This window comes from Salminus brasiliensis, chromosome 15, assembly GCF_030463535.1.
Source record: "Salminus brasiliensis chromosome 15, fSalBra1.hap2, whole genome shotgun sequence".
Lineage (NCBI taxonomy): Eukaryota > Metazoa > Chordata > Actinopteri > Characiformes > Bryconidae > Salminus > Salminus brasiliensis.
Window position 1 is genome coordinate 26955244 of NC_132892.1, and position 12330 is coordinate 26967573.

At 42.6% G+C, this 12330-nt stretch overlaps 1 protein-coding gene across 1 annotated transcript; it reads left to right on the forward strand.

Moving 5' to 3' along the window:
* Positions 1-4424: 4424 nt before the first annotated feature.
* Positions 4425-9030, forward strand: kctd12.2 (potassium channel tetramerisation domain containing 12.2). Its single transcript, XM_072657355.1, has one exon. The coding sequence runs from the start codon at positions 4784-4786 to the stop codon at positions 5624-5626; it is 843 nt and encodes a 280-aa protein (XP_072513456.1). The 5' UTR covers positions 4425-4783; the 3' UTR covers positions 5627-9030.
* Positions 9031-12330: the final 3300 nt, after the last annotated feature.

The following is a 12330-nucleotide window of genomic DNA, read 5'->3' on the forward strand; positions in this document are numbered from 1 at the left end:
GAAGTGGGAGTTTGGGTATTTGTAGGTAGTGAGCTTGTTTAGAGTTCAAACACAGAGTATTAACAGGAATAAATGGTTAATGGTTAAACTGTAGATGGTTATAAAGAGAGAGAGAGAGAGAGAGAGAGAGAGAGAGAGAGAGAGAGAGACAAATTGGAGCCAGATCTAAACTCATTTAGTCTTCAATTTATGATCATCATGAAAAAACAGACAGACAGACTGTAAACAATTCACCTCACTACATGTTTGGCCAGTTGAAAAAGATATACTTGGCTCAGGTTTCTCATGATGGTTTCTCATGATGGTTTCTCATGACTGGTTCAGCAGTCTATGCCGTATTCCTGACCTCTCATAGCAGACAAGCTTTCTGAACTGGCCGTGTGAAGTTGCACGTTGTTGCACACCTGTCTGGTAATGAACGACTCCTGGTTTCCTAGAGTCGACTCTGACTCTCTGCTTCGGATCATGGTGAAATCTGAAAATGGAGCAGGACACATGATTACAGCTGACCAACAGTTTATACCCATCTTACCCATCCTTCTGTGACAGGATGTGGCCTCTGTTTCTAATCCTCGTGTATGGAAACCTGAACCATGAAGACCATTAGGAGCCTCATTTTCTACAGCTTGATGTTGAAACCAGGGTGGTTCAGTGTACAGGCAGACATTTCGATGAGCAGCTTTGGTAAAACGTCTGGTAATTAAGCAAACTCTAACCCTTTCCTGTATCTCACACCTACATTTACATTTACACTTACGGCATTTAGCAGACGCTCTTATCCAGAGCGACTTACAAAGTGCTTTGCTATTTACCCAAGAAAGAAACCTTAGTTAGAACAGACTAATAATTCAAAGATACCTCTAAGCTTAGACATTACTAAACAAAATACAATAAGGTGACCATAGTACTCTATTCGCCCAAGTACTCTCGGAAGAGGAGGGTCTTCAGTTTGCGTTTGAAGACAGCGAGCGACTCAACCGTTTGGACACCCAGGGGAAGCTCGTTCCACCACTTTGGTGCCAGGACAGAAAAAAGCCTGGACGCTTGTCTTCCGCTGATTTTAAGGGATGGCGGGTCGAGCCGAGCCGTACTTGAAGCTCGAAGGGCTCTTGGTGCAGACCGGCTTTTGACCATTGCCATCAAGTATGGAGGGGCTGGTCCAGTCTTGGCTTTGTAGGCCAGAGTCAGAGTTTTGAATCTGATGCGGGAAGCAGCTACAGGAAGCCAGTGAAGAGAACGCAGCAGTGGAGTGACATGGCTGAATTTAGGGACGTTGAAGACCTACATCTCCTTCCAAATGTCCCTCAAACCCAAATACAATGAAAAACACAGTCGGAGAGAGGATTCCAAGCGTTCAGACTCTCGAGTTATTTGACTTCGACTCCCAGATGTATTCATGGGAGAAACTCTTTCAATAACCTGAGTCATTAATTATACTCCATAAAATCACTGCCTTCAAGTGTAGGTTAGCTTAGTCAGCCATTTCCCCTAGACCTGGTAAAACAGGCAGCCAGTCCATAACAAGCTAGCTAGTTTGCTGAATATTCGGATGGCTAACGTTGTAATGAGTTGATGCTGGACACAAATGTTATGAGTTATACTTTATAAAGATAACCTACAGGTGAAGACTTTGCTCACCTAGTTAAAGTTAACGTTTACTAAACTGTGACATGAGACTAAAAGGGAATGGGGGAAGCGTTATTTCACTGCAGAGAGGAAAGCTATCTAGCTGGCTTAGTGTATGTAAAGGTGAGAGGAAGTCTCGAAACAGGAAATCTGGCCTAGCATGATCACAGGTCATATCACTGGATGATATGGTTTAAAGACTATATTTAAAGACTTTTTTCACGATTCATGATATTTATCACAACACATGTAATCACAGACTAAACACATCAGTAGCGACAGATACTCATAAACTGCTGTTCAGATACTCTCCTGTACTGAACACTGAATTTTTATTCATAATCTGCTGCTGTTCATCTGATCAAACCAGTCTAATTACACTGTCTGGAGTGAAACCTGCAGCTGATCAGTGTTTATTAAGCACTAACAGTCTCTTTGATATTCTTAGAAGACTGAGTAGGGAGTGAGTGTGTGTGTGTGTGTGTGTGTGTGTGTGTGTGTGTGTGTGTGTTAGTTGGATTTTGTAAGAAGGCTTATGCTTCACTTTGGTGTGAATTTGCAGTTAATGGGTGTTGGAGTTGTTGTGCTTGATAGCATCTCTTGTTTGGTGGGGAGTGCTGAAACATGCAGGTAACCAGTGTTTATTTTGTGTGTTTGTTGGAGGGGGTGATAAACAGGCTGGTGTTTGGAGGTGTTTGTTTGTTTGTTTGTTTTTTAGTGGGATGCATAAATTCTTTATTTTTGCTAGTTGGGGAAAGGTTGTTGATTAACTTGGCTTTTTAATAAAGGACTATAAATGCTGGCCTGGTTAGTTTGCTGTAGATTTGTAGATTTGGGGGGATTACAATGGGTTTTTAGGGTAGAATAGAACTCAGTACGCAGGGTTTTTTAGGTCCTGCATCAGCATGAGCATCTTTCTTTATGATGCATAGCATTCTTAACTCCAAATACTCTAAACATGTGTAAAATGTAGCTGGTTGGTCTTCATTCAGGTAAACTTGTGTGATCTGCTAGCAAATGTGTTTTTGTTCAGTTCTGTTTTGGTCTTTCTGTAACTCTGTTTAGATTTGAGACTGCTTTACAGGTTAATGAAACACTGGTCTGAAGTCTCTTGTGTCTTTAATTTTCAGGGAAACGTTTTAATGCAGTCAGCCCTGCAGGTTTCAGTCCCAGTCAGACTGCTTTCCTGATGCACTGTTGTTGTTGAGCACTGCTGCCCTACCTGAAATGCAGCTCCACCGTGCATCTGCACCCGAATGGATGTGTACTTGTTTATGCACTCATCTAGTCAGTGTGTAAGATCAAGGTTCTATTTTTTTTATTATTTTATATCTTGATAAAATGATGGTAAAGTGACTGGTCTTCTTCTAGAACTGGTGGATTTAACCCAGGCCTAATGAGGTGTCCGCTTCACTAAATTGTATGAAAAGAGAACACTCCAAACTGCATGGGCTAGCAGGCACCTGTGTTGCCAGTGCAGTTGTGCTCTCTTGGGCTCAGGCAGAAATGGCAGGAAAGATATTCTTTAAGTCTTATTGGAGAATTGCAAGTGGGCCTTATTTGCCAACAGTTCTTCAAGAATTTAGTTTTCCTAAAGCTCATTTGGGCACTTTTTAAAGGTTGACGTTCAGCGTTTTGTAATTCGGGGATTTGTTTGGTTTGAGGGCTGTGGAATTCATTATAAGAGCAGAGCTGTGACCAATTCAGCACTTTTAAAAACCTCATGAATCTGACAGGCTTTGAGCTAGAACTTCTCTCCAGCTCGAATCTAAGAAGATGCTGCAGAATGAGGCCCATTCTCATCACCTCAACATTAACCCACGCACGATTAATCTGTTCTTTTATTTCTTTTTTACTTATTTTTTTATTTATTAACACAAGTTAATCATTGTACCAAGTTTGGCCCCAACTTCCTCCCGTAGGTCGCTCTCTGTACAGAGCCTAGTGACGTATTATGGCGTTTATTTAGTGATGTAAGCACAGCGTCGCCACTGTTGAGCTCAGATGGTAGATTACACTTTATGATGAAATATGGATTAAATTAATCATAACTAACACTCATTCTATACCCCTCCCTCATAACACCCCCACCCCCCTCTCTCACTCACACAACTGCTCCGCTGGCATACTCCAGCCCAATGACTGATCCTCCATCTATCTCTTAAAGAAGTCATTTGAGGGATTTTCTCTATTAAAGCTTCTTCTCGAGCCTCGTCATGTTCAAGCCTAAAGTTCTCAAAACTGAACTAAGACTAAAACTGTTCCTCTGGACAGTTTATTAGACATTGATTTGTTCCACTGTCCCAAAGTTCTAGGGTGGACCAGCTGGCCTGGTAACCTGTCATTGGTGAAGAATGAATGAATATTACAGAATATTGTTATGATTAATACAGTTAAACTTTTTAAAGCTTGACGTCACTAGTGTGAACCCAGACACTGGTCCCAGACCTGCTTCTCCAACCTTTACACCACGGCTGCCCCCTTAATCTGTATCTTTCAGAAAGTCTATCTTTAAAAAACTGTGCAGACTAAAAGACCAGGGGTACAGAAGCCCCGCTCTCTCGTCTCTCCTCGTTTCTCTCAGGCTGAGCTGCCAGTCACGGTGTTAATAAGGGGTTAAGTCCTCCTCCTTCAGCCCGTCACTTTCCTCCTCCCACACAACTCTGCTTTCCAGCTCCATAAACAAAACCTGACCAGAAGAAGGGGAAGAAGAAGGAGGAGGAGGAGGAAGAGGAGGAGGAGGAGGGGGAGGAGGAGGAGGAGGGGGAGGAGGAAGAGGAGGAGGAGGAGGGGGAGGAGGGGGAAAGAGGAAAACAGCCAACAGAGAAGCAGAGATCTCAGCACAAGGGGGCTTTCTCACTCTTCGTGAAGTCCACGCGCTTGTTACCGAAGACAACACGCTCGCGCACACATTCACACACTCTCACACTGACAGAAAGACTCTCTCTCGGGCTCCTGTCGCGCGCGTTCATCTTTAGAAGCGGGGTCCTTCCCCGTTCTCTGCGCGCTCGTTTGCGAAGCGCGAGCGCGCGCGCGTACGTGCACTCACTCTTTCACACTCACTCTTACTCCAACACCCACTTGCGCACACACGCACGCACGCATACACACACACACAGGCGCGCGCGCGTGCAGACAGATCCAGTCGGACTGTAGAATGGCGCAGCCGTGCAAGAGCAGCGCGAGCAGGGACGCGCTCCCCGAGTTGGTGGAGCTGAACGTGGGCGGACAGGTGTACGTGACGCGGCGCTCCACGCTCGTCTCGGTGCCCGACTCGCTGCTCGGACGCATGTTCGGGCAGCAGAGCGCAGCGGAGCTCAGCACGGACACCAAAGGGCGCTTCTTTCTGGACCGGGACGGCTTCCTTTTCCGCTACATCCTGGACTACCTGCGCGACGGCAATCTCGTGCTGCCCGACTACTTCCGCGAGCGCGCTGGTCTGCGGCGCGAGGCCGAGTTCTTCCAGCTGCGCGAGCTGGCGCGCCGCCTCGCGCCCCAGGTGAGCAAGGAGAACTCGATCAGCGACGAGGCGCAGGGCGAGCACGAGCACGACGACGGCGGTGGCAGTGCGCTTCCCACGACCTCCACGACCACCACGACGTTGACGTCCGTTCTGAGCGAGCCGCGCTCGCCGTCCCTCAAGTGCGGCTACATCACCATCGGATACCGGGGGTCGTACACGATCGGCCGCGACATTCAGACGGACGCCAAGTTCCGCAGGGTCGCGCGCATCACCGTGTGCGGCAAGACCTCGCTGGCCAAGGAGGTGTTTGGAGACACGCTCAACGAGAGCCGGGACCCCGACCGACCCCCGGAGCGCTACACGTCACGGTACTACCTCAAGTACAACTTCCTGGAGCAAGCCTTCGACCGGCTGGCCGAGGTGGGCTTCCGAATGGTGGCGTGCAGCTCCACAGGAACGTGCGCCTACACCAGCAACGACCCCAACGAAGACAAGATCTGGACGAGCTACACCGAGTACGTGTTTTGCAGGGAGTGACCAAAGGTCACCACTTGTTTTTGGTAGGACTTGCTGGACTCTCAGTATTGTACCATTGATTTCCCTTCAGAGTGGTCAGAGAAGAAGGAGAGGTGGGCAGAACTGCCTAAAAGACCACCCTCGAGTAAGATGTAAACATAGCTATCAGAACCAAACCTGAGCCAGTTTCAGGTCTGGAAAGTACAGAATTCCAAAACTCTTGGTTTCCCTTGATTCACTGGATCTTGGTGTACCACTGCCCAGTTTGTTCAGCATTCCCTCGGTTCCAGCATTCCCAGTCCGGCCTAAATGAGGTTTGTTAACTAGCTGTTGGTTTGGATCAGGAATGCTGGAGGAGAGAATGCAATAACATGCAGGACAGTGGAGCTCCAAGGCTAGAGCTTTGTGGCCACTAGCTACACTCTTCAGAATAAAGGTACTACAACTGGTTCTTTGAACATGTCCACAGAAGAACCATGTTTGTGAACTGGATAAGAACCTTTACCCATTAGGTGACGGTTCTTCAGACCTTTAAAAGGTTCCTCACTTTCAATAATTCCTTATGGAATCAAGCGTGGTTCTTCTGTGGCATTACTCAAAGAGCCACTGCAGCACCTTTACTTTTTAGAGTGCAATACTAGGCTAATAGTGAGGACCCTCAGCGCAGAGAGAAGGAGCAGAGGTGGGCAGAGCTGCCTAAAATCACCCTAAATTTTCACTTCTGCAAAGTAAACAAGTACGCATTTAAAAAGTAGCTTCTGAAAACCTGCTATAAGTAAACATGCTCCAGTTCCAGAAATGCACAGAGAAGAAGTAGAAGTGGGAAGAGCCGCCTGAAATTAGACTAACAAGAAAATAAGCAGGTTCAAATAAACAGCATTCTACAGTTGGTGTTCTGTAAAAGGGGAACTCGAAATGAAGATGGAAACAGTGAACAATGAATGACCATATTAGAGAATAGAATAGAGAATAGAGAAGTGTTTTAATGCATAAAGGCTTTATCATAAAGCTTTACTGCAATAAATGGTTACAAATTCCCTGCCTGATGCCTGAGATGTCAGATTTTGATCCAAAACACATATAAAAACAGGTACATGAGGTGTAATGAGGTTTAAGGAAATATAGAAATATTGCCCAAAGATTTACCATTTATTCACTATTACTAACATTCCATATCATTGCTGAAAAAAGGCAAAAACCTTAACTTTCAGTGGAGGTCAGTGTCATTTTTTTTTACTCCAGGTCATTTTGGAGCATTTCTATTGGACCATTCATCACAAAATGACACAATGTTTAAAAAAGAAAAAATTGTGAAAATTCACATCACTGTTTATTTCACAGAATAAATAAAATGGCTGTACTATACTCTATAAAGACAAAAGTCTTGGGACACATACACATTACACCCACAGGGGCCTATATTACATCCCATTCTAAACCCATAGGCATTAATAGAGTTGACCCCTCTTTGCAGCTCTGACAGCAGGTTCAGAGCTCTGCGGTCATTGAGTCAGCACAGTGACGGCCACTTTTGTGTACTATGCACTGAGATCATCATCATCACTTGGCAACCCTGCTGTGTAACTTTACGTGGTCTGACACTTTGAGTTGATGTGGATCCCTCATGCTTTCACTTTCAATAGTAACACACAGTCGATGGGGGAATATCTAGGAGGGAAGGAATTTTACTATCTGACTTGTTGCAACATTGGCACTCAGTTACAGTACCACACTGGAATGCAATGATTGAGTTGTGTCCCAATACTTTTGTCCTTGTATACCGCTCTAAAATTCATCCTCAGCTAAAAGTTGTTTACTACTTCTGTTACACAAAAGAAATGTTTAGTTAAGAACAGGCCGCATCCAAGAAACAGCTTGGGTTAAAAAAAGTATCAGGTCAGAAAACCACACAATCCTGTGGTTGATTTTTCCCTTCGCTGCAGTAACCACAGTTGTGAGAGTTGTGTGTCAGTCCACAGAGAAGAAGCAGAAGAGGACAGAACTGCCTCTAGAAGTGGTTAATTCTATGTAAACAAGTAGAAGAGGAGGCAAATCTATTAATTACTTTATGTTTTTATTATTATTCATTGGGGTAATCTTCATCTTCTGCCTAGAGCAAAGTTCTTACTTCTGTGAAAAAATCACTGGAGTGGAAGTAGAAGTGGCCACCAAAACAAATTCCAGGTACTAAACACCACCTGCAGCAGTAGTCAAGCCAGAACTTGTCGTTATTGGAAGTGAAGTTTGTTTGGCCATATTCTTCTCTTTTTTCGGATTCCTGTGGTCTAAAAGAAAAATGTAAAGCTCCAAAGAGAGAAGTGTGAGCAACAGCCAAACAGTGCAGGTGCTGAAGCAACAGAAAACAATGAAATTAAGCTGTTAAAGGAAGTCCGTCAGTTTGATAGCTGTAACAAGCTGATTTTTTTTACAAATCTGTCTACAAATTATTCATGTTTTACTTAAAGACAAGGAACTGGATGGATGGAGGGAGTTACATGGCTACAACCCACTTCAAAAAAATCATTTTAACCCCTTAAACATTAGGTTAATGATTCAGCTACCCTAAAATATACTACTGTATAGCTTTCTTAGCTTTACAGATTAGAGTCCCACAGGGTTCTATTTTAGGGCCTATGAAACTGTTGTAAATTATGACCGTAATGAAGTGTGGCCTTACGCACAGGGTTTAAAGTGTTTAAAGGATTAAGTTTCTTCTGTGTTGTAACTGAAGTCATGGACTAGATGGACTACCCTGGTGGTTATACGCATTGTTTAGCTTAAACAGTTCGGCAAACTCTGTTCAGTCTTGTGTGCTATTCCTGAGAAAACCAAAAAAAACAAAAAAAAAAACAGACAGGCCTGCCTGGGCAGGTTTGGATGTGGGAAAGACATGCAGGTAATATTCCCTATCCATGTTACATAAGGCCTTCAGGAGATGGGAACATTTCATTTCAAGTCTCTAAACTTCCTAAAAAATGTAAAATGTTCCACCCACTGACTGACTTGTCGGACACCAAGGCATCTGTTCCTCTTCATGCTCTCTTCATGGCACTTACTATTTTAGTGGTTCACATACTCTCTTTCCTGGCAGTTGTCCCTTTATTCCTTTTTTAAATCTCACTGGACTTTTATTATTATAATTATTATTTTCTACCACACAGAAAATGAGGGTCTCCCTTATTGACAGTGATGTTTCTGGTGACATTGATGGTGTAAGATAAGCTTTGGCTCCCTTGAAATCAACTGTTTTGCAGTCCGACAGCAGCCCCCCAACCCGGACCCTGTTTCCAAGTTTATTTTTGAACCATTATTTGAAGTAAATAACGTGATTTCTTTCTATCTCTGCACTTGTATATTTGAGATCTTGAACTTTCGTCCAAACTGTTTGTCTGTGAGACTCAAAAAATAAACTAAGTATGAAAGACGTTCATGAATGAATGGTGAGTCTTATCTGCGATTGTGATTTCAGACCTACTAAGTGATTTATGAGTAAAACAGTGGAATCACATGATTTCACTGTAGTTCATGCAATGAAAGTTTATGGGAAAATGCTTTAATGACTGGCAGCCAGCTTCTAATCAGCTGTAGCAACCAAGCACCTGAGGCAGTTCTCATTCTTTTCTTAAAGATAAGCTTTGATTTTAGATAAACTGTTTTAAAGTTCAACACACCTTAACACACCCTACCATACCATGGTCATGCTGATCCCAGGGGTGGAACATACAGAGAACAAGTACAGTTCCAAAGCCTTACGTTAGCAATATATGGATTTAACTATGCTAGTAAACATGCTTAAGCACATAAAAAAAAAACTTTTTTTCAGTAATTTTAAAGCTAATCACACTACACTCTTAAAAAAGCTAGGTTCTAAGGGGGTTCTTCAGTATACAGAACCATCACAACTCAAGGAATCATCTGAATGCTTAAATGGTTCTTCTCTATGGTGCATGTCTTGTATATGGTTCATTTTAAACGTTTTTATTTAGCGATCCACTATTTTCCTTATTTTCACTATTGAGTGGACATCAATGAGTGTGTTTATATGCACTCAATAATCTGCTCATAATGGGATTTCTGCAGGTTATTGAAATGGTCATGTAAACAGCATACTCCAATTTCTTAGATCAGATGAAGTAACGCTCATCATGGCATCTGCTTAGAGATAAATACAAATTAAAAATAAATTTAGCAAATTAGCTTGCTAGTTATGGATAAAGTCCCGTCCTTTCACATTAACGGAAGAAGTTTAATGTGCAAGTGGGGAAAGCCCCTTTCAATGTGCTAAAGCACAGTGTCCAGAAAATTTAGGGGGTTTTTGTGGGGTTTTTTGAGCCGAACACTACAAACTATTCATGAGTTTTTTAGTTGATTTAAAATATGGTTTTCAAACCGTAATCTGAGCTTCCCATTCAGAGAGATGGGAGCTGGGTCTTGTGTGACTGAAAATAACTGCCTGGTGGCGTGACAAAAATGCCCACAGAGTAAACAGACTCGGTGTTCAGACTTGGTGTTCGGACTGGGCCACGTTTCTAGCTGCAGCAGGAAATGTAAAGTTTACGTCACATGCTTCTGTGAGATTATTGGCTGGTTGCAAAATAGAAATCCAATTATTGCCAGTTTTCCATTGTCTAATTACCCAACTAATTTGTCCAGCAATATTCATTTTATGTTGATAAATACCACTCGCTGTTTTAATCCTGGCTAGTGCTGCCCCTAGTGTTTGAAAATTCAGTCTGCTGCATATGTAACTTTGCCTCAATTGAAGATAAAATAGAGGGGACTTAACAAAGCGGTGGGTGGCGACCTTCCGAAACATCAACACTCCCATTGGTGGCAATGGCACCATACAAAGTGGGAAAGCCTCTGACTGGCTCCGTTCCTCAATTAGACCAACCTCTGCATGCTTATGTGTCCTAATGTCTATTTTTCACATGTGCCAAGAAAGTGATAGACCTGCTGATATTGAGGGCAGATATACTCTTTAATTAGTTTATTTAACAACCTCTTAATTCAAATACAGCACCATTCACCAATAATTACACCCCTTTATTTAAATGTAGTTAGAATGTAATGGTACAAGGCAGTACTGGTCTTTAAATGAAGATGAAGTAGCGTTTTAAACTTTTTTACTGGATGTTTCAGAAAAAAAAAGAAGACACACAGGCACTCGATACAGTGTTGCCACAAGTGGCTACATAGGGGATCAGCTTCCGCTACTCTGGGCTCTATCCATCCATTCCACAACCAGCACAATATACATATTTAATCAGCTTTTCACAACAAAAATCAATGATATGATACTCAGTTAAAAAAATAATTTCATTCTCAAAGATGTGTATCATACTGAAAAAATATGAAAAATTGCTGACACATGAAGACATGACATCCAAAAGCTCCACCATGACAAATAGAGGATTAAAAATGCATGCCAGGGAACATGGCATCCAAGTCCAAACATTTTATTGTATGTTGAGACACTTTCTTCATTTCATAGTATTGTGTCATTGTAAAGTTAGAAAATGGGTTGTTGGTCTCAAGGTTGAGTACAGTTACTTATACTGCTGTTCTGAGAATGTTTATACACCAACCAAATAATATCTAGTCAGCTGCTGTCCTATTATGATAGCCTTTCCATCTTTCCATTGATGGAGCATCTGAAACACTGAGCATAGCAGTAGATAAGCTAAAAGTCAGTATCCATACACTCCTAAACAGAAAGGTGCTTTAAACGGTTCTTCAAGTGATGCCCTAGAAGAATCAATTTTGGCTTCATAAAGAACCATGTTTGTAATAGAGACGTGTGAGTGTGAAGACCCTCACCAAATCCACAAAATCAATGATTCTTAAGAGCTTTGAAAACATTCCTCACACCAACATGTCTCTATAACAAATCATAGGGCCAATATTGGTTCTTCGTGGAACCAAAAGTGGTTATTCTTATATGGCATCCCTCAAGGAACCATTTGAAGCACCTTAATGTTTAAGAGTGTAAACCTTTAAAGTGCACCTATACAGTAAGTGTTTCTGATAAAGTGGCTAGTGAGTGTAGCTGCAAAAATAAATACTTCTAATAACTAACTGGCAGCTGACATGACTAAATGTTGTCCGAAAGGTCAAAAGTTGAAGATTTAGAAAAACAAAGGGAAAGACTGCGAGAACAGGCCAGTGAGCAGTCATGCTGAATATGCATAATGTCAGAAATAGAAGCTGATGTTAGCATATATTGCTATTGTGTCGTAGAATGGGGGGTGGGGGGCATTCATTGAAATGACATTGTGCTTGTGATGTGGAATGAGATGTGAAAGTAGATTAGACCTTTCAGCTCTTAGGAAACAGATGGAAGACTGTGACATGGGGAACAGGAACTAGGCCCAAATGTGCCAGGGGGTCCTGTGACTATGGCGTCTGTGCACACACACACACACACACACACACTGTATATATACGCATAAGCATAGACATAAACATATGCATACATATGCAGTCATCTAGAGCCACTAACACATGAGTACATGCACATATGTTCAATACAGGAATGCCACACACACACACACACACACACACAAGCTTAAGCACATACACAGTTAGGCTATTTGAGTTATGATGTGGTTGAATGAAAAACCATGGGAACAGAGCAGCTCTGTCTGGATTTAAATAAAGAACAGAACAGACAGTGCTCCGCAGCACATCAGTATCTATGGGACTTGTCATAATAATCATGTATT

Coding starts and splice junctions, on each gene's coding strand:
- kctd12.2 (XM_072657355.1), top strand. CDS start 4,784: ATGGCGCAGCCGTGCAAGAGCAGCGCGAGCAGGGACGCGCTCCCCGAG.